This window comes from Hordeum vulgare, chromosome 7H, assembly GCF_904849725.1.
Source record: "Hordeum vulgare subsp. vulgare chromosome 7H, MorexV3_pseudomolecules_assembly, whole genome shotgun sequence".
NCBI lineage: Eukaryota > Viridiplantae > Streptophyta > Magnoliopsida > Poales > Poaceae > Hordeum > Hordeum vulgare.
In genome coordinates this window covers 431,774,061-431,795,296 of record NC_058524.1, presented here as the reverse complement: position 1 = coordinate 431,795,296, position 21,236 = coordinate 431,774,061, and the positions used below count along the sequence as shown (strand labels likewise).

The 21,236-nt window shown below is 40.3% G+C and overlaps 1 protein-coding gene across 1 annotated transcript; it reads right to left on the bottom strand.

The window, feature by feature from the left end:
* Nucleotides 1–16,185: 16,185 nt before the first annotated feature.
* On the bottom strand, nucleotides 16,186–20,084 carry LOC123412085. Its single transcript, XM_045105034.1, has 8 exons — nucleotides 19,932–20,084; nucleotides 19,061–19,141; nucleotides 18,147–18,248; nucleotides 17,739–17,831; nucleotides 17,479–17,571; nucleotides 17,241–17,339; nucleotides 16,578–16,657; nucleotides 16,186–16,477 (listed from the first exon to the last, which is right to left on the bottom strand). The coding sequence occupies exons 1-8, from the start codon at nucleotides 19,978–19,980 to the stop codon at nucleotides 16,451–16,453; spliced, it is 624 nt and encodes a 207-aa protein (XP_044960969.1). The 5' UTR covers nucleotides 19,981–20,084; the 3' UTR covers nucleotides 16,186–16,450.
* Between the last annotated feature and the right edge of the window lie 1,152 nt (nucleotides 20,085–21,236).

The following is a 21,236-nucleotide window of genomic DNA, read 5'->3' as shown; positions in this document are numbered from 1 at the left end:
GTCGGAGTCACAAACCGTTTTGAACGTTGTGCTTCTCGCATCGACATCTTTGAAACTAAATGTCATGTTGATTCGTTTTGATGAACCTTTTTGAACAAAATCTGAGCCCTTAAACCGTACTAAACCCTGCTTCAAAATAGTACTAAATTGTGCTTCAAAAAAGTACTTCATATTTTTTTGGAAAAGATCATTTTTTTCGCCCTTTTCTCCTTCTAGTTTTTATTTTTTTCAGAAATTTTTCCATTTTAAAACAGAATATTTGAAGAATGCCATATTTTTTAAAAACAAATGTTTGGCATTTTAAAAAATGTTCCCGATACTGAAATTTGTCCATAAATTCTAAAACAGTTGGCATTTACCAAAACCAAATTTTAATTTGTTATTTCTATTTTTCAAAATACACAATGGCTTGAATTGTTTTTCATTTTTTCAGGTATTGTTCACATTTTAAAGAAAATATTCGTTTTCAGGAAAAAAATCACTTTTCCAAAATGTTGGGATTTTAAAAATTATTTGGAATTTGCAAAAATGTTTGTATTTAAATTTTTTTTTTGTAATTTCAAAGCTCGTTTATATTCTCAATTGTTTTTGTGTTTTTGAAAAATATTTGAGATTACAAAAGATTTTCACATATTTAAAACATGTTTGGGGTGTAAAAAATCAGCACTTTAAAAATCTTCACAATTTCCAAGAAAGCTCATAAAAATCAACCAAATGCTTCAAATATGTCATTGTTGTATGTTGTTCAAGATTCGTGCTACACATTAGTCACAAGTAGCCATCATCTCAAGTACCTAGCTGCACACAATAGTAGTGGGAGGTCACAAGTTCGACGAGTCCTCATAGGTTTCCTATTCTTTTAGGATTCTTGGTGTCACATTGTTGTGCTCAACTCACTTCGATTAGGTGCCAATGGCCGGCACGATCACGGCCCCTATGCCGCACGTGCCCTCTGGAGCAATGAGCGTCCAATAGGAGCTCCCTATAACGCTTGACACTTGTTTTGTCTATTGGACAGGCCCGCCAACGACGTTCATCCACAAACACCCTTTGTCACCTAACTCGCCTCATTGCGTTTTAAATTTTATCGCATGCGTTATGCAGTCAATAAAAGCCTAAAAGTTTCATTGTGTGCCTAATTGTTTTCACAATTATTTCCTTCAAAAATAAAAACTAATATATAAATATAAAATGTTCACACATTTTCACTTTTTAATTTGACTTAAAAAATACTCATATTATTCAAGAAAACGTTCATGTATTTAAAACAATGTTCTTGCCATTATAGAAAAGTGTCCGTGCACTTTTTTAATTTTTTATATAAATAGAAAACATTGTTTTCGTATTTAAAAAAATATCCATGTTTACGGTAAATATATAAGGTATCTTAAAATAATACTAACTCACAAGTAAAAAATATTATTTTTGTGAGAAAATATAAAATAAATAATGTTCTTGCATTTCAGTTCATCTCATTTTAAGAAAGGGCTGACACATTTTACCAAAACATGTTTAGAAAAACTTTATGTGTTTTCAAAATGTTTTCATGTGTTAGGAAAATGTTAATTTCAAAAGATTATGGACATTTTCAAATTGTACAAGTATGTCGCTCTTAAGAAACAAAAAACCACAAAAAATTGCGAAAACGTGAAAGGGAAAAAATTAAACAGAAGGAAAACGGGATGAAAAAATAAAAAAAAATGAGAAAAATAAGTAGAAAAGATAAACAATAGATAGAAAACAGCCACAAAGGGAAAGCAAATAACCTGGATAAATAGAACATATCACTCAATAAAACTGCTCAAAATCCGTGATATATAATTTTTTATTTTTTATGATTTATAACCTTTTCAAATACACAATGAATTTTTGGAATATAGAATGACCATTTTTTATATTTCCGAAATACACTCTGACTATATATTAAATAAAGTGATGGGCCTATTTTAAAATTCCCGGTGGAATGTTACTGAAACACACGACGAATGTTTCACAACTAATACCAATTAGTATACGATGTATGTTTTTTAATACACGCGAACATTTTATAACTACACGTTGACCATTTATGAAATAACCATGAATATTTTTAGATACATGACCTATAACCATGAACACACTATAAACATTTGTAAAATACATGCTAAAAAGAGCAAAAAGAAAGAAGAATAAGAAATATTCTAAAGGGGGAAATTAAGGAGAAAATGAAAAAAATGAAAAAAATACAAATGAAAAAAATGAAAAAAAAGGGAAATTAAGGAGAAAATGAATAAAATAAAACAAAAAATGCGTGCGTGGCCAGCATATGGGATAGACGGACTGCGATATAGCAGAAAACCCCATGGCTCTAACCAAAATAAGAAAAAGGAAAAATCTGCAATTTCCAACTTCGTGGGCGAGATATAGTAATCACTAAGGATTCCGGTTCAAAGAGACAAGTGAACACTGATTATTGGGTCATTAGGATGAAACCCCGATGTGCCGTCGACCATTGATTTTGCTCCCCAACGTCTTCTATCGAACTAGGTGTAGCCTAAACAGAACGAATTGTAGGTTCACTAGTGAAAAACGGGCATTTGGCGTGGACCCTTTAGTCCCGGCCTCCATCTGGGCCGGGACTAAAGGCCCGGCCACGTCGCCCCAAATCGCAATGCCGCCCACGAGGCTTTGGTCTCGGCCCGTAAGGAGCCTTTAGTCCCGGTTTGTGTCTCAAACCGGGACTAAAGGGCTACGCGGTGTGCAGCCCGCATGTGCGCCACCTTTAGTCCCGGTTTGTGTCTCAAACCGGGACTAAAGTCCTCTGCCTATATATAGCACAACCCCCCTCTCCCCTCTTCCTTGCATTTTTCTTGGATGGAAGAGTGTGGGTGTGTGCTAGCTCTCCATTTTTTATGCACTAGAGGTGTTTGTTGAAATGTGTGTTAGAGCGATGCCGCTTCAGTTCACCGAACACAACTACGATATGAGATGCCCGAGCCACGCTTAAACCTCTTCCTCTTTATTTCTACTTATTCTAAAAGGTTAGCAACTATATTTCCTCGTTTAGACCGTGCGGTACTATTTTTTAGGATCGTGATTGTATTTGATATACTATCGTATAACGCAGATGAGCCATCCATGGATGTACGGTGATCGACGCACAACCGCTTACACAGAAGGCGTGCATTCTTTTCGAGATGCAGCCGATGCGAACAAGCATGGTGGTGGCTATATGTTTTGTCCATGTGTTGAATCTCGGAATGAGAAGGATTACACTTCCTCAAGAGTCATTCAGAGCCACCTGCTTCGGTCCGGTTTTATGTCGGGCTATAATGTTTGGACCAAGCACAGAGAAAGAGGGGTTATGATGGAAGATGACGATGAAGAAGAAGAGAACGATGATGACAACTATCGATCTATGTTCCCTGAGTATGCTGATACCGCAATGGAAGACAATGAAGAAGAAGATCAGGATGAAGAACGGGAACCAGATGAGCCCGCTGATGATCTTGGTCGGGTCATTTCTGATGCACGGCGAGGTTGCGACACAGAAAAGGAGAGGTTGCAGTTCGAGCAGATGTTACAGGACCACAACAAATTCTTGTACCCAACTTGTGAAGATAGCCAGAAGAAGCTGGGTAGCACACTGGAATTGCTGAAGTGGAAGGCAGAGACCGGTGTGACTGACTCGTCATTCAAAAAGTTGCTAGTACTGATGAAGAAAATGCTTCCAAGAAAGAACGAATTGCCCGCCAGCACGTACGAAGCAAAGAAGCTTGTCTACCCTCTAGGATTAGACGTGCAGAAGATACATGCATGCCCTAATGACTGCATCCTCTACCGCGGTGAGAAGTACGAGAATATGGATAAATGTCCGGTATGCACTGCATTGCGGTATAAGATCAGAAAAGATGACCCTGGTAATATTGAGGGCGAGCCACCCAGGAAGAGGGTTCCTGCCAAGGTGATGTGGTATGCTCCTATAATACCACGGTTGAAACGTCTGTTCAGAAATAAAGATCATGCGAAGTTGTTGCGATGGCACATGGAAGATCGTATGAAAGACGATAAGTTGAGGCACACCGTTGATGGTCGGCAGTGGAGAAAAATCGAGAGAGAGTTCCCGAGATTTGCAACTGACGCAAGGAACTTATGGTTAGGTCTGAGTACAAATGGCATGAATCCTTTTGGGGAGGAGAGTTGCAGTCACAGCACCTGGCCCGCTACTCTATGTATCTACAACCTTCCTTCTTGGTTGTGCATGAAGCGGAAGTTCATTATGATGCGAGTGCTTATCCAAGGTCCAAAGCAACCCGACAACGATATTGATGTGTACCTAAGGCCATTAGTTGATGAACTTTTACAGCTGTGGGCCGAACCAGGTGTACGTGTGTGGGACGAGCACAAACAAGAGGAATTTGACCTTCGAGCGTTGCTTTTCGTAACCATCAATGATTGGCCTGCTCTTAGTAACATTTCAGGACAGTCAAACAAGGGATACAATGCATGCACGCACTGTTTGGATCAGACATAAAGTATATATCTGGACAAATGTAGGAAGAATGTGTACCCGTACAATCGTCGTTTTCTTCCCCCCAAGCATCCCTTAAAGAAAAAAGACAAGCATTTCAATGGCAAGGCAGAACCCCGGGGGAAGCCTGTCATCCGTACTAGTGCTAAAGTATTTGATATGGTCAAAGATTTAAAACTAATCTTTGGAAAGGGTCCTGGCAGCCAACCTGTTCCTAACGGCCTTGATAAGCGCGTACCCGTGTGGAAGAAGAAATCTATATTTTGGAAGCTACCCTACTGGGAAGTCCATGAGGTCCGCTCGACAATCGACGTGATGCACCTGACGAAGAATCTCTGCGTGAATATTCTAGGCTTCCTGTGCTTGTATGGAAAGTCAAAAGATACACCGGAAGCACGGGAGGACCAGGAACGTCATAAAGGAAGAGATGGCATGCATCCAGGGCAGTTTCAAGGGCGTGCCAGCTACGCTCTTACTAAGGAAGAGAAGGAAATCTTCTTTGAAGTCCTTTTCAGTATCAAGGGAATCGTAAATATGAAAGACAAAAAATTCCAAAACCTAAAGTCTCATGACTGCCACGTGCTTATGACGCAATTGCTTCCGGTTGCATTGAGGGGAATTCTACCAGAAAATGTTCGCCTGGCAATTGTGAAGGTATGTGCATTCCTCAATGCAATTTCTTAGAACGTAATCGATCGAGAAAGTCTATTAGGGTTACAGATTGATGTGGTCCAATGTCTGGTTAGCTTTGAGTTGTTGTTCCCGCCATCCTTCTTCACTATAATGACACACCTCCTAGTTCACCTAGTCGAAGAGATTAGAATTCTCGGTCATGTGTTTCCACACAATATGTTCCCCTTCGAGAGGTTCATGGGAGTCTTAAAGAAATATGTTCGTAACCGTGCTAGGCCAGAAGGAAGCATCTCCAAGGGCTATGGAACAGAGGAGGTCGTTGAGTTTTGTGTGGACTTTCTTCCTGACCTTAAGCCGTTGGTGTTCATGAATCTCGGTATGAGGGTAGGCTGATAGGAAAAGGCACACTAGGAAGGAAAGCAAAAGTATGTATGGACGGGCATTCTTTCTCTCAAGCACACTACACAGTTCTACACAATTTCACCGTGGTGGCTCCGTATATCGTAAGACACAAGAATATTCTACTCTCCGAAAACCCGGGGAAGGCTGACTCTTGGATTAAAGGGGAACACGAGATGACTTTCGGCAGTTGGTTGCAGACACATCTCATGAATGACGACACCGTTGGAGATCAGCTGTACTGTTTGGCCAGGCCACCATCTTCGACTATATGTACATTCCAAGGGTATGAGATAAATGGGAATACATTTTACACGGTTGCCCAAGATAAAAAGAGCACCAACCAAAATAGTGGTGTCCGCTTTGATGCAACAGACGAGAATGGGCACTGTTTGGAAACATATTACGGGTACATAGAGGAGATATGGGAACTTGACTATGGACCTACTTTTAGAATCCCTTTGTTTCGGTGCAAATGGGTGAAGCTGACAGGACGCGGGGTAGTTGTAGACCAAAAGTACGGCATGACAACAGTGGATCTCAACAATCTTGCGTACATGGACGAACCATTTGTCCTAGCCAATGATGTCGCTCAGGTTTTCTATGTGAAGGACATGTCTACAAAAACGAGAAAAAGAAATCAGCAAAAGAAGATATCGTCCGATGAGCCAAAACGCCACATAGTTCTTTCAGGGAAAAGAAACATCGTGGGAGTAGATGACAAGACAAACATGTCAGTAGATTATAATAAGTTTCATGAAATTCCGCCCTTCAAAGTGAAAATTGACCCAAGCATCCCACTGAATGATGAAGATTCTCCATGGCTACGACCCAGAAGAAAACATAAATAATAGATAGGAATATTGGTGCAATAATGTAATAATGTCGTAGCCCTCTCAACCTTTTAACACATGCTATGTGGGTGAAATGATGATAGCATGCCAACTTTCAACATTTTTAGAGTTCATTTGTAGTGCTTTTCAATTTCAGGGTCAACTAGCTCAAAACAAATAAGTAAATGCACGAAGAATACCAAATGAAGTCAGAAATTGTTGAAATTTTGTGATGTGCCTTTGAATGGTGCATTTTGAACACACAAAAAGTATGGAATTCAAATAAGTTCAAAAAAATGAAATCCCTTTGTAAGAGACGAGTTCTCGTTCGAAACCCTAATACTTCGAGAGAGATTGTCCGTTTGTACATGAAGTGCATCCAGTTTTTGTCGTAGCCCTCTCAACTTTTTAACACATCCTATGTGGGTGAAATGATGATAGCATGCCAACTTTCAACATTTTCAGAGTTCATATGTAGTGCTTTTCAATTTCAGGGTCAACTAGCTCAAAAAAATAAATAAGTAAATGCACGAAGAATACCAAATGAAGTCATAAATTGTAGAAATTTTGTGATGTGCCTTTGAATGGTGCATTTTGAACACACAAAAAGTATGGAGTTCAAATAAGTTCAAAAAAATGAAATCCCTTTGTAAGAGATGAGTTCTCGTTTGAAACCTTGATACTTCGAGAGAGATTGTCCGTTTTGTACATGAAGTGCATCCAGTTTTTGTCGTAGCCCTCTCAACTTTTTAACACAAGCTATGTGGGTGAAATGATGATAGCATGCCAACTTTCAACATTTCCAGAGTTTATTTGTAGTGCTTTTCAATTTCAGGGTCAACTAGCTCAAAAAAAATAATAAGTAAATGCACGAAGAATACCAAATTAAGACAGAAATTGTTGAAATTTTATGATGTGTCTTTGAATGGTGCATTTTGAACACACAAAAAGTATGGAGTTCAAAAAAATGAAATCCCTTTGTAAGAGATGAGTTCTCGTTCGAAACCCTGATACTTCGAGAGAAATTGTCCGTTTTGTACACGAAGTGCATCCAGTTTTTGTCGTAGCCCTCTCAACTTTTTAACACATGCTATGTGGGTGAAATGATGATAGCATGCCAACTTTCAACATTTTCAGAGTTCATTTGTAGTGCTTTTCAATTTCAGGGTCAACTAGCTCAAAACAAATAAGTAAATGCACGAAGAATACCAAATGAAGTCAGAAATTGTTGAAATTTTGTGATGTGCCTTTGAATGGTGCATTTTGAACACACAAAAAGTATGGAATTCAAATAAGTTCAAAAAAATGAAATCCCTTTGTAAGAGATGAGTTCTCGTTCGAAACCCTAATACTTCGAGAGAGATTGTCCGTTTGTACACGAAGTGCATCCAGTTTTTGTCGTAGCCCTCTCAACTTTTTAACACATCCTATGTGGGTGAAATGATGATAGCATGCCAACTTTCAACATTTTCAGAGTTCATATGTAGTGCTTTTCAATTTCAGGGTCAACTAGCTCAAAAAAATAAATAAGTAAATGCACGAAGAATACCAAATGAAGTCATAAATTGTAGAAATTTTGTGATGTGCCTTTGAATGGTGCATTTTGAACACACAAAAATTATGGAGTTCAAATAAGTTCAAAAAAATGAAATCCCTTTGTAAGAGATGAGTTCTCGTTTGAAACCTTGATACTTCGAGAGAGATTGTCCGTTTTGTACATGAAGTGCATCCAGTTTTTGTCGTAGCCCTCTCAACTTTTTAACACAAGCTATGTGGGTGAAATGATGATAGCATGCCAACTTTCAACATTTCCAGAGTTTATTTGTAGTGCTTTTCAATTTCAGGGTCAACTAGCTCAAAAAAAATAATAAGTAAATGCACGAAGAATACCAAATTAAGTCAGAAATTGTTGAAATTTTATGATGTGTCTTTGAATGGTGCATTTTGAACACACAAAAAGTATGGAGTTCAAAAAAATGAAATCCCTTTGTAAGAGATGAGTTCTCGTTCGAAACCCTGATACTTCGAGAGAGATTGTCCGTTTTGTACACGAAGTGCATCCAGTTTTTGTCGTAGCCCTCTCAACTTTTTAACACATGCTATGTGGGTGAAATGATGATAGCATGCCAACTTTCAATATTTTCAGAGTTCATTTGTAGTGCTTTTCAATTTCAGGGTCAACTAGCTCAAAAAAAAAAGTAAATGCACGAAATATACCAAATGAAGTGAGAAGTTGTTGAAATTTTGTGATGTGCCTTTGAATGGTGCATTTTGAACACACAAAAAGTATGGAGTTCAAATAAGTTCAAAAAATGAAATCCCTTTGTAAGAGATAAGTTCTCGTTCGAAACCCTGATACTTCGACAGAGATTGTCCGTTTTGTACACGAAGTGCATCCAATTTTTGTCGTAGCCCTCTCAACTTTTTAACACATGCTATGTGGGTGAAATGATGATAGCATGCCAACTTTCAACATTTTCAGAGTTTATTTGTAGTGCTTTTCAATTTCAGGGTCAACTAGCTCACAAAATAATAAGTAAATGCACGAAGAATACGAAATGAAGTCCGAAATTGTTAAAATTTTGTGATGTGCCTTTGAATGGTGCATTTTGAACACACAAAAAGTATGTAGTTCATTATCATAGTTTTGTCAAATTCTCAAATATGCAAAAAGAATTTTAATAAACATAGTTTTTAATTGAAAATAACAAAATAGTTAATAGTTTGGATAGTCAAAATAATTAATTTTGAAAATAGAAAATAGTTTTGAATTATTTATTCAATTTCAAACACTTTTCATTATCATAGTTTTGTCAAATTCTCAAATATGCAAAAAGAATTTTAATAAACATAGTTTTTAATTGAAAATAACAAAATAGTTAATAGTTTGGATAGTCAAAATAATTAATTTTGAAAATAGAAAATAGTTTTGAATTATTTATTCAATTTCAAACACTTTTCATTATCATAGTTTTGTCAAATTCTCAAATATGCAAAAAGAATTTTAATAAACATAGTTTTTAATTGAAAATAACAAAATAGTTAATTTTGAAAATAGAAAAAAATTGAAACTATATGAGAATTTATAGAGAAAATTAAACCTAAATTCAAAGTGACCTCACTTTGAATTCAGGTTTAATTTTCTCCATAATTTCAAATATAGTTTCAATTTTTAAATTTACAGTCAGTTTAGGCCCGTAAGCCTGCTTTAGAGAAGAGCTCGATGGAGATGCTGCGACGGGGCTTATAAACTAGTGTTAGTCCCCCTCGTTGGGCGAGGTGGGACTAAACTTATAGTGCAGCGAGCCGAGGGGCTTTAGTCCCGGGTGGAGCCACGACCCGGGACTAAAGCCCCTCGCCTGCCGCGTGCCGAGCACGGGCCTTTAGTCTCGGGTCGTGGCTCCACCCGGGACTAAAGGGTGTCTTTAGTCCCGGCTCGAGCCCCGACCCGGGACTAAAGGCCCCTGCTTCCCGCCTTTTGGTCTGCCGAAAAAGGGCCTTTATTCCCGGGTCGTGGCTCCACCCGGGACTAAAGGGTGTCTTTAGTCCCGGTTCTAGCCCCGAACCGGGTCCAAAGATCCTACTATATAAGCGGGAGTTGGAAATTTCCAACCCAAATCGCCATTTCGTTCTTCTTCCTCGGACTCTCCTGCCCGGCGCGGCACCGACGAACTCGACGCCGCCAGGCTGCCCGCCGTCCTCCTCGCCGCCGCCTGCCGTCCTCCTCGCCGTCGCCGTCGTCCTCCTCGCCGTCGCCGTCGTCCTCCTCGCCGTCGCCGTCCTCCTCGCCGTCGTCGATGCCCTCCCCTCCCACTCCGGCCGGTAAGCCCCCCGCCCCCTCCTCCCCAACACTCCGGCCGGTAGAAGAAAAGAAGAAAAAGGAGAAGAAAATAAGAAAAAGGAGAAGAAAAGAAGAAAAGGAAGAAGAAAAGAAGAAAAATGGAAGAAAAGAAGAAAAAGGAGAAGAAAAGAAGAAAAAGGAGAAGAAAAGATTTTTTTTGTCATTTAATTCCTATTTTTATTAGGTTTGTGCTAGATTATTAGGGTTAGTAATATTTAGAATTAGGTTAGGGTTACAAGAAGAAGAAAGATGAACAAAAATAAGAAAATAAGATTAGGAAAAAGGAAAATAAGAAGAGGAGGAGAAGAAAAGAAGAAAAAGGAGAATAAGAAGAGGAGGAGAGGAGAAGAAGAGGAAAAATAGAAGAAGGCGAGAAGTAGAAGAAGAGAAGTAGAAGAAGAGAAGTCGAAGAAGAAGCGGAGAAGAAAATAAGAAAGATGAAGAAGAAGAAGAAGAAGAAGAAGAAGACATTTCTACGTATATAGATGCTTAATTAGTGTTTCTTAGATTATTGCTTAATTTTGCTATGGTATATGCTTAAGTGTTAATAGTTTATTTTACTATATATACAATTAGTTTATTTTTAGCAAGAAAATTAATAGAACTAGTTTATTTTTTTAGTTCATTTTACGATGCCTATCCCGCATCCTCGTCGTCGACTCGGCGGAGGACACCTCTTGATCAGAGGGGCCATGTCCGGGACTGGGCTCCGCCCGGCTGGTATTGGGAGGTGCTACCTTCCGGGGGACGTAGGTTGGTGAGGAGCCAACCCGTTGTTGACCCGATCCTTGTTTGGTGGCGGTCGCGTGGGCCAGTGACGGTGCCGAGGCTTCAGGACACCGCGGAGGTGGTACGTCACCGTGTCAGCGAGGAGGATGAGCACGTCCGTCGCTACATGGTTGCGTTGGAGGGCAGGTTCGAGCATACTTGACAGGTTCTTCAGGGATCTCACTGGAGCTATGATCCTGTGATGGTTCCTTCTCTTTGGGTGTCCACCGCCCGCGACGATACCCGTCGAGCGCTACAGTTCTAGCTGTATCAGTGATGCTATATGTATGATAGTATTTGAGGAGTATTAGTGATAATATTCGACGATGTACGGACAAAAGAGATGATGTAGTTTTTCTTATAATTGAATGCATGCTAATTTGAATACTACTTTATTTTACGATTTGGTTTTGCTTATTGAATGCTCAAATTGGAAAAGTACTCCTACTTTGAATACTATGCAGAAATCTAGGAGTCCCGGGTGGAGCCACGACCCGGGACTAAAGTTGTTTTGGAACGGAGTTCCTGATAGAATAATTCTTTTTTGGTACAAAGTTCAACAAAGTCCTTTGACACTAGACAATGTGACATATAGAAGGGTAGATGAGATCAGGAAAAATAGGATCATTTTCTACACATCTAGAATGTCGCCATTTTGTTAAATCCTTAAGGGTTAAGAGAATCTGTTAGACATATTTTAGAGTTTAGGTTCTAGCCAAGACCCGGGACTAAAGGTCCTCCTATATAAAACGACACTTCGCAGTTTCCAACCCCTCTTATATAGTTTGTTAGTTTATTAGTTAATCAAATGTCCGTTTTTTGCAGAACTATGGATCCACATATCAGGAACCTCGAAGAGGAAGAACTTCTCGAAGATATAATCAAAGACGACCCCGACGTTAAACCAGATGAATCTCCGTCGTCATATCTAAACCCCTCCGGATATGGAATGGAGGTCGACAGACACGAAGATGAAGCCGATGGGGCAGGAGATAGGTCCAATGACGGAGAAGGTGATAGCTCCACTAATGGAGAAGCCGGTGGAGAAATAATAAAGTCCGGCGAGGTATACATATGAAGTTTGACAATCACTTGTAATATGTGAAAAATATTGGAGATAGCTCTATATTGTATACATATACATTCATTTGACGAATGTTTCTCCCTCTTAAGCCTCCACATCGAGCAAAGCTACGAAACGAGGCCCGACTAGAAAGTTGGATGCACGGACGCATTACACCTTTGAGGTGATATTGCCTACGGGCGAACCCAAGCTTCCTAAGAATGCTGCTGACACATTCAAGAAGCAATGCGGAGTTCTCGTTAGGGATCACGTCCCGATCAGTGTTCGGGAGTGAAACAAGCGCAAAGGGGCAGCCGATAGTGACTATGTCGCCGAAAGGTACAAAGATAATCTTTGGAATGATCTCATGTCGCATTTCAACTTGCCAGAATGTGAGAATGAAGACGCCGCAAAAAAACTGAGGGCCAAAGTCAAGCAGTGGACTCTAAAGAAGATGGCCGAACTGTTCCGTAGCTGGAAGAAGAAGCTATGGAAAAACTATCTGAAGACAAAGAAAGTGCCAGTATTCGAGGGGTATCTAGCCAAGCAGACGAATCACTGGAAGGCATTTCAAGAGTACAAGGAGTCAGAAGATGCCCAGGCATTATCAAAAAAGAACAAGAAAAATGCCGACAAGAAGAAATATCAACTCAAGCTCGGGCCAGGGGCTATGAGACTGCCATCCCAAAGTGGGATAAGAAAGAGCAAGATCTGCTAGCTAAAGGCATCATACCTGAACCACTCCGTGATGAGTGGGAATTGAGAGCAAGAAATTGGTTCCTTGCGCATGGTGGTTCGTACGACGAAGAAACAGGGGACCTCATCTGCAGTGACGGTCTTAGGATATCCAGGGAGAATTGGAAAAAGATAGTGAAAGAAATTAAGGAGGGAAAAAGACAGTTGACTGTAGATAGAGAGAAAGATTTGCTCACACTGGTCCTCGGCAATGACGAACATGGAGGACGAACGCGAGGCTTCGGTCCTTCTTACCCATGGTGGCTTGGGTTTGCCAGAGACCAAGACACTTACAGAAGTCGAGCGAGAGCAAAGAAGCGACAGCAGGATGAGGAGAATGACAAGTTCAACCAGTTGCTTGCCAGGATTAACGAGCAACACAAGCAGATTGATGAGCTTAGAGGAGTAGCGCGCCAGGAAGATCCTGCACTCGATATTACCGGCGCCCCATCTAAGCGGAAAAGCAGCGTGGCTGAATCTGAGGCCCCGCCCGACGATGCATGAAGAATGATAGAGGGCGGTCCCGGCTACCCCGTGGATGGAATCAAGGAGTCAACATCATGTGAACTCCATCAGAAATTCAAGAACATATCCATGAAGGTGGCCGTCGGACAAGCTTTACCTTCTGGCCCTGATGCACGCTGGCATGGCCGTGAGATTCCAGCTGGCTTTGCTAAAGTCGGGATGGATGAAATCATGGCGGGGTTTCATGATATGGAGCTCGACATAGCTGGACCCGAAGATGAGAGGACACTCGGAGAAGTACTGGGTGGAGTCATCCTATGGGACAAGAACTACATCAAGCTTCCAGGCTCGGCCCCAAGGACAACACCGCCTCCGAGTCGTCGCAGGTCGCCTACACCTCCATCACCTCCAAGCCCTCCACATGACGACGGCCAGCACAACACGAGTCCATCTCGATCACCGCCGCCGGACATGGGTTGTCCGTCTCCGCCGCCGCCCGCTCCGGATACTAAACGGAAGCATGCCAGCAAGAACGCTCCGCCGATGATTTCTAAGCGACGGAGCTCCCCAAAGCGCAAACTGTCGCCCCTCCCAAAGGTACCTCATGCTAATCTTCCTATCAGACCTTATGATCGTACCGCCGAGGAAAACGCCAGGATAGCAAAGGAACATCATGATGCGCAGATGAAAAAGAAGGAACCCGAGCCCCGCCCGGAATACACCGAGAAGCAAATACCATTTGCAAAATACTTCACGAACCTTCCATCACAGTATGACTTACACCATAAGCCTGATGACTATACACGCACATTGCAGAAGGAAGTGAAAAAGAGCAGATCACGTGCAAGTGCAAGTGGGAGCAAATCAAGTTCAACTACAAGGAAAAAAAGATCAGACGTTCCTCAGCTTGGACAACAGGCCAAACAGTCGATCCCACCCCTCAGGGTGTTACCCGAGAATGTCCCCCCTCTGGTGCAGGGGCAAGATTTGGAATTAGCAAAGAAGTGGGCGGATGAATGGGGTATCCCGGTTGAAGACATTCTGGCTTCCCAAGACGACAGGTTACCCAAGGATGTGGTAGCCCCTAAGCACAGTTTGTCATGGGAGCACCTTTGGTCAGCAAAGATGATCTCCCAACAAATATGCGTTACTTGCATACATGGTACTTAAGTGAATCAAAGAATGGAAGAACGATGATCGTGGTGAGTGTCCCACGGGAGTACTACGTCCGCCTCGAAGAAATCCATATCTACTTTGATGAACTCTTCCAGATGTACAATGCCGACGCCCTCGACAAATCGCTTATGAGTTGCTATTGTCTCTAAGTTTTTCAATTGTTGTCTACATATAACTTGTTTAGTTATTTCAATTCATTGTCTACATATAACTTGTACTCTATTATGCAGAATGAAGATTCTGGAATGTAAAAGTAGGAACATCCTAAATATTGGGTTTATTGACCCAGATAAAATACATATAGCGACGCTAACTGATAAACCCAAGGAGACGGAGGAAAACCTTCTAAGGTTTCTAACGGATCAAAATTTCTGTGACCACATACTGTTTCCATACAACTTTAGGTGAGGGTCTTTACTCTGTTGTGTCCATTCACTTATAAGTGTAATTGATAAGTTACTGACATATATATATATATATATATATATATATATATATATATATATATATATATATATATATATACATGTGCAGCTTTCATTGGATTCTGTTGGACATTCAAATTGATAAGGGAAGAGTTGATGCCTTCGACCCATTATCGAGACCCTTGGAACAGTTCCAAAGCCTGCAGGACATGCTCCAAGGGTAATTTCAATCATTCTTGCGCTTTATCGGTCTCTTTCGATGATTTTCTGATATATCAATTAATGAAAAACTTAGCAAATCATTTTCCTTGTCGGGCAGGGTTTGGAAGCGGTTCAAGTGCGTGACTCCCGGTATCGAGCCTGAGAAGCTGACCTTTAGAGCGGCTCAGGTAAGTAGTAGTATGATATACTTCTATTTTCAATACATTTATGATGCTAGATTATTATTTTGATTATATATATTCTATTCTCGTAAAGTGCGACTAGCAGCCACGGGGGACGCATCTATGCGGATACTATGTTTGCGAGACCATTCGCACGTTTACCTCTGAGCACAAGGATCACATATACGACGTAAGCAATGAACATTCACACCTCTATTTTTACCCGTCATTCTTTGTTATCATGATTGATATTCGTATTCATCTCCTCTTCTTATATAGTACACAGCCATGAGGGAGAAGTCCCTACCAGAGCAACGCGCGATTGCTGTTGCAGAGGAGCTTGCGACCTTTCTGAGGACGGAAGCTATAGATGACAAAGGGCGATTTAGTGTAGCTAGGGACCATTACTGATGTTGGTCCATGTAATCGAATAGACGGGCTCTGGTCCCGATAATTCAGATCTTCATATAATTGTATACATATGCTCGCTTGTAAGATAAGTTAATCTTATATATATATGCATAATTATTTCTATTTAGAATTATATGAAAATTAATTCCCGAACACCAAACGAGGCATCACGTTAATCTTCCGAACACCTAAACCTTAAAACCCTAAAATCCAAAAATAAACAAAATCTGTAGAAACTCTTTAGTCCCGGTCCGTGTTAAGACCCGGGACTAAAGGGCCTGCCCCTGAGGGCGCTCCGAGACGCCCACGTGGAGCACCTTTGGTCCCGGCTTGGAACAGGGCCGGGACTAAAGGTTAGCCTTTAGTCCCGCCCCTTTAGTCCCGGTTGGTGAACCGGGACTAAAGCCCCTTACGGGCCGGGGCTATAGGCCCTGTCCCCACTAGTGGTTGCTCTTGGAATATCTAGAAATAATTTACCGAAAAAGAAATTAAATACTAATAAAATAACAATATTAAATACATAAGATGTGCAAATAACACCTTTATATAAATATTCATATACCAAGTATACATCGTTAACCCATGCTTACTGTGACATGCTTACAGGCACAAATTACAAACAAATGACGCTCACTAAGCACATGCCTTTTTGTTTTGCGAATGACTAAGCACATGCTTGTGAGCAGTACATGCATAGGAGTATACAATTCATACGCGACACCTATATGCGTTTATTTGCACTTCGTGTAGGACCAACATTGTCACCTGCATCCGTCTTTCTTCACTGAACTTGAGTCACTCTTCATGGCTACCCTGAGGACACTATCTCATTGACCTAGGAAAATTGATTTCAGATTGACGATTCAGTCACCATGGACATGGTTATGCATGACACGGGGGGGGGGGGGGGGGGGGGGGGGGGGATAAGGACTTACGATTTGAGCTTGTATCTCAGCAGCAGGATTTTCACTGGTCATGTGGATAGCTCTGTTTGCTGATCCAACGATTGGTGCATCTACAATTAAAATTAGGTGAGAGGCATATGATGCATCGGGTTTGATAAAATATGTACTCCAATACTCATACAGTTATATAATGAGTATATAATGCTATAAAATATTGCACAAGAAATGTTTTTCAATTGTATCTAATTTGGATAGAGTGGATTTGGTTACAAATATATGTGGATATAGATCAAAATAGGGACACATAATTAAAATGTGCTATAAGCTGCAAATAAGGTATGTGCAAAGAGGTTCCATATAGAATTTACCATAAGTTAATTCAGGAGAGCAAATGATCAACAAAACATAACCATTCAACTGTGCTACACGCTAGGTGTGTTGTGAGCATGTGCTCACCATGGAGCGTAGGTCCTAGAAACATAACTATCCCTACGTGTGTCTTCATTTGTTTATTTATTACAGCTATTCGACACATTGAGCCAAGGACTTTGGAAGCAACATTGTTGGACTTACAGCTTTTCCCACTTTTTTTTGACCGCCTTCATGGTTTATATAATAGACTTGTTTGTTTTATTCACGCACATAACTAAAACAGCAAATCGCATATGATCCTTTTTTAAAGAAAAAGCTTACCGGTTGTTGTGTTGTTCTCGGGAGTTGAGACTACATTGGCACCATGACCTTGTAAGGTGTGAGGAAAGATAACAACACCCATTGATGGAACATTCAATCCTTCATGAGAAAAGTGAATTTCAACACATAAGTATAATTAAAATATGGACTAAATCTTACATAAGTTTCGGAAGAGCAAATGAGTCTCTCATAGAACAAAACATAATAATTCCAACTTTTTATATTTACATAAACATACCTGTAATGTTTCCATAGTTTGTGACTATCTTGCTAGAATTATCCTGCGTGTTGCAAGGATTTCCCACTCCACCTCTTGATGGGTAATTCACCCCTACGTGAAAAAAATGAGTTCTAAAATATATTGATAATTTATACTCAGTTTACATGGAAGACATGTGAGAAAGTAAATTAATAAGTTATGCTGGTAGAATGTGGGCTTATTTTGGGAAATTTACACGGGCCTATATGGAACCATACTCAAATAAAATGCCCCCGTACCTATATTGTTTTCATGGTTTGGGACAATCTTGGTAGAATTTTCCTGCTGGTTGGTAGGATTGCCCACTCCACCCCTTGATGCGTAATTCATCCCTACACAACAACCCCTTTACACAAGTCTATACGCAATCATACTCAAACAAACTTGCTTAACAGAAATCTGAAAATTGCATATTAACATGATATAAAGAGGATATTTGTACATAGATCCTTGAGTTTGGTTCAAAAAATCGCCAACAGATAAATGTTCTATCTAAACCAAGTTCCATGTAAAACAAATTGGCCTCAAAGGCCACATATTTATTGGTTGTGAGATTAGATGTGCCTTTTACATAACTTTTACAATAAAAAATAAGTCTACGCCAGAACATCGAAAAATAACATTTTCACTTTCTTACATCCACTTACCAGTTTTTTCATGTTGATGGGTTGGAGCTGTAATGGTAGAATGAACTTGGGCTTGGGGATTACCAAGATGGCCAACTCCACCCCACGTGGGGGCATTCAACCCTTCATGGAGATAAATGAATCTCAATTTTCCAATAAAACCAGATAACCGAAAAGACATGTGAGGAAGTAAATTATAGTAACTTAGAAAAACTTATTAGCTTATTTTTTTTAAATACATGCATATATGAATAATAGGAAAAACATAATAAAATATATGCATGTTACCAGTCTAGAGGTTGCATGTGTTTCTTTGAATTTAATTCTCGAAATAGAAATAGAAACTTAAAATTTCTAATGTTTTATTACGTTTTATTTGATTTTAGACTAATTAGCCGCATACAATTTGTAAAATGTTTTAAAAGCCAAGTCTTTAGTAGGACAACTAAATATAACCATTCAACCTTGTCTTATCTACCTACGAGGTGGGTTGTTTCCATGGGTTGAGACTATATTCGTATGATGGCGTATTTCCACCACTAGATGGAGCATTCACCCCTTCATAAATAAATAGAATATGTTCCATAAAATGTAAATAAATAAAACTCAGAGAAATTGTAAGCCAAGTGAGGAAAGTAATTTGTCAAACACAACTCAATTAAGTCATTATTTTGAAAAATTTGCATGCGTACGTGAAAATATAGTCTATTCGTTTAAAAAGAATTGGATCCAATTAATCAGGATAGTGAATATTTGGATGCAATCATTGGATTTAGTTCAAATATGAACCACAAAATGACAAGTATGTTGTATGTATTGTGTACATGCTAATTTTTGCCTCAAAATTTACAACATGGACATAAGTTTCATATAAGAGCCAGCGAGTCCGAAATAAAAGAAAAGCCCCAACTTAGTTTCCTTCATCTTTTTACAACCTGCTGGATTGTTCTGATGAGTTGGGCGTTCCTTGGTAATATGTTCCTGCATGATTGGAGGCTGTCGCCTACCTATTGTTGCTGTAGAGAACAAAAAAGACAAGAAATAGAGTTAACATAGATAAAACTGAAATAATGTGTGAAATGACATTATAAGTTATAGGGGAAAAAAAATGGAAGTGTCAATGCAGATCATTGCAGATGACATGGTTCACAAGCACAAGTCAACTGCGTCAGATTTTGTGTTTTTTTATAGCTAGTTGCAAGGGTGCGCGAAATGTAATTGTTTTTCACAAGAATTAAAAAAGGTTCACCATGTCGAATTCGTGTAGCAGAGACTTCGATGCACGGAACTTTGGATTTTGCTCAGAACGGGGCTAAACCTATGATATAATATGCCAAAACGAAAACTGCTGCGAATAGACTGAACGACAAAGAAATAGAAAAAATCACAATGTACAAAAAGAAAAGACGCGTAGTAGACGGAATAGTAGAGAAAACTCGACCAATACATGAACATAAAATAGTAGTTGTGGCCCTTCCATTTATAAAAATCGCGAGGCACCGCGGCCAGGGAAGGCAAAGTCTCAGATCTGAGCGTGAGGAGCTGCTAGTATCGATCTGAGGCCATGAGCGACGCCCAGTTCTCAAGGATAGATAGAGTTTAATAATTATTACTCAAAGAAACTTGGCAAGGATGTGGGAACAGGAATTAATATGTGCAATCTCCATTCGAAAGAAAGCTAGTAGCATGCACGTACACGTACATGCATGGATTGATCACCTCAAGGAAAATGTGATGGGCTGAAAATCTTCCAAAATCGGATGGATAACAAAAAGAACACGCATAAGAAGAATCATGGCTACTTACGTATATGCAGGGGGCGCTGATTGTTGCTGCGCCTCGGTTCTTTCGGCATCTTGCTAACACTCGTAGGCACTATCTATCCCCTCTTACTTCAGTTTGCCCTAGCTTAGCTAGCTAATTGCTCGTCGATCTTGGTAAATGGCTTCGTAATGAGACTGCATTATATAGGATGAGCGCGCACGCACGTACACAGCCAGGCGCCTATTATACATTACATACATACATATATGTCAAAGCCGGACCCTTCTAGCGTCTTCATTCCAAAAAAATACATATATGTCTAATTGATAAGGTCAAAGCTCAACAATTAGCAAGATTTGTCGACCTGGGCAGGTGCACTGTGCACATGCATGGGCACGTAGGCGTTGGCCACGGCGTGGGGGCTGTCAAGATAATCAGCACCGCGTACGTGTGCACTCGTGCGGATGCGTCATGCATGGATTAAAAACCTTTGGTTAAAAGAGAATATTCAACCGTTCCCCTGTAAACAAGCTAATTTAGTCGTGATACAACTCCAGCTTTGTTTGCTCTAGCTAGCAAGAATCCAAGACCATACGCGTGACAATTAATGCGGGAAGCTCAGTCTGCTTAGCACTAGTAGTTTTCTTCCGTTCGCGATGGCGGTAGGTACGTGTCCGCGGGCATTACATTACATGCCACTGACTGCGTGCGAGGCACGCGATTATCTCATGTGGAAGCTTTGTCAACTTTTCCGTCTCCCCAGCCGGCCGGCCGGTTTGAAACCACGTCAGATCACGTTCTGCTTCCCAGCCTTGTTTTGGCGGTACCGGAGATGTCAACTCTCTCTCTCTTTCTCTGTTCTTTGGTATTGATCGAGGTCTGACGCCCACGCATGCTGGCACTGGTCTGTGCACAGGACACGCATGTCTGTCTAAACTACCTAGTCATCACGGATTCATGATTTTCCGGTGAGCAACTAAGAATATCTTGCGTTAGGTCGTGGTCAAACACGGAGATTATGGAAGAGAAGGTCTTCGATACGATTGATGACGATTACTAGTACATATAGCACTCCACTTGCAGATATTATGGTGCTTAAGTAGTAACATGGGCTGTCACCGCCGGGCGACCCTATGCAGCTGCCATGTCTCCCCCCTGGACCTCTACAGCCTGTATCATACGGGTTGTAATGGAAAGTATCATGCATATGATACTAGTATGTTCTAGTATTATAGAACGATTCATTTATTGTTATGCATGACACATAGTAGCACAACATTTAATATGATACGGTATCATAATATGATACTTAACCCTCTCTTTCTTCATTTAATTTCATGTCACCTC

Excerpts from the sequence above, each read along its gene's own strand:
- LOC123412085 (XM_045105034.1), bottom strand. The coding sequence starts at position 19,980 with ATGCCGAAAGAACCGAGGCGCAGCAACAATCAGCGCCCCCTGCATATA. Across the intron at positions 19,142-19,931 it reads TCAGCGCCCCCTGCATATAC|CAACAATAGGTAGGCGACAG; the intron begins GTAAGTAGCCAT and ends TGTTCTCTACAG. Across the intron at positions 18,249-19,060 it reads TCATCAGAACAATCCAGCAG|GGTTGAATGCCCCCACGTGG; the intron begins GTTGTAAAAAGA and ends ATCTCCATGAAG.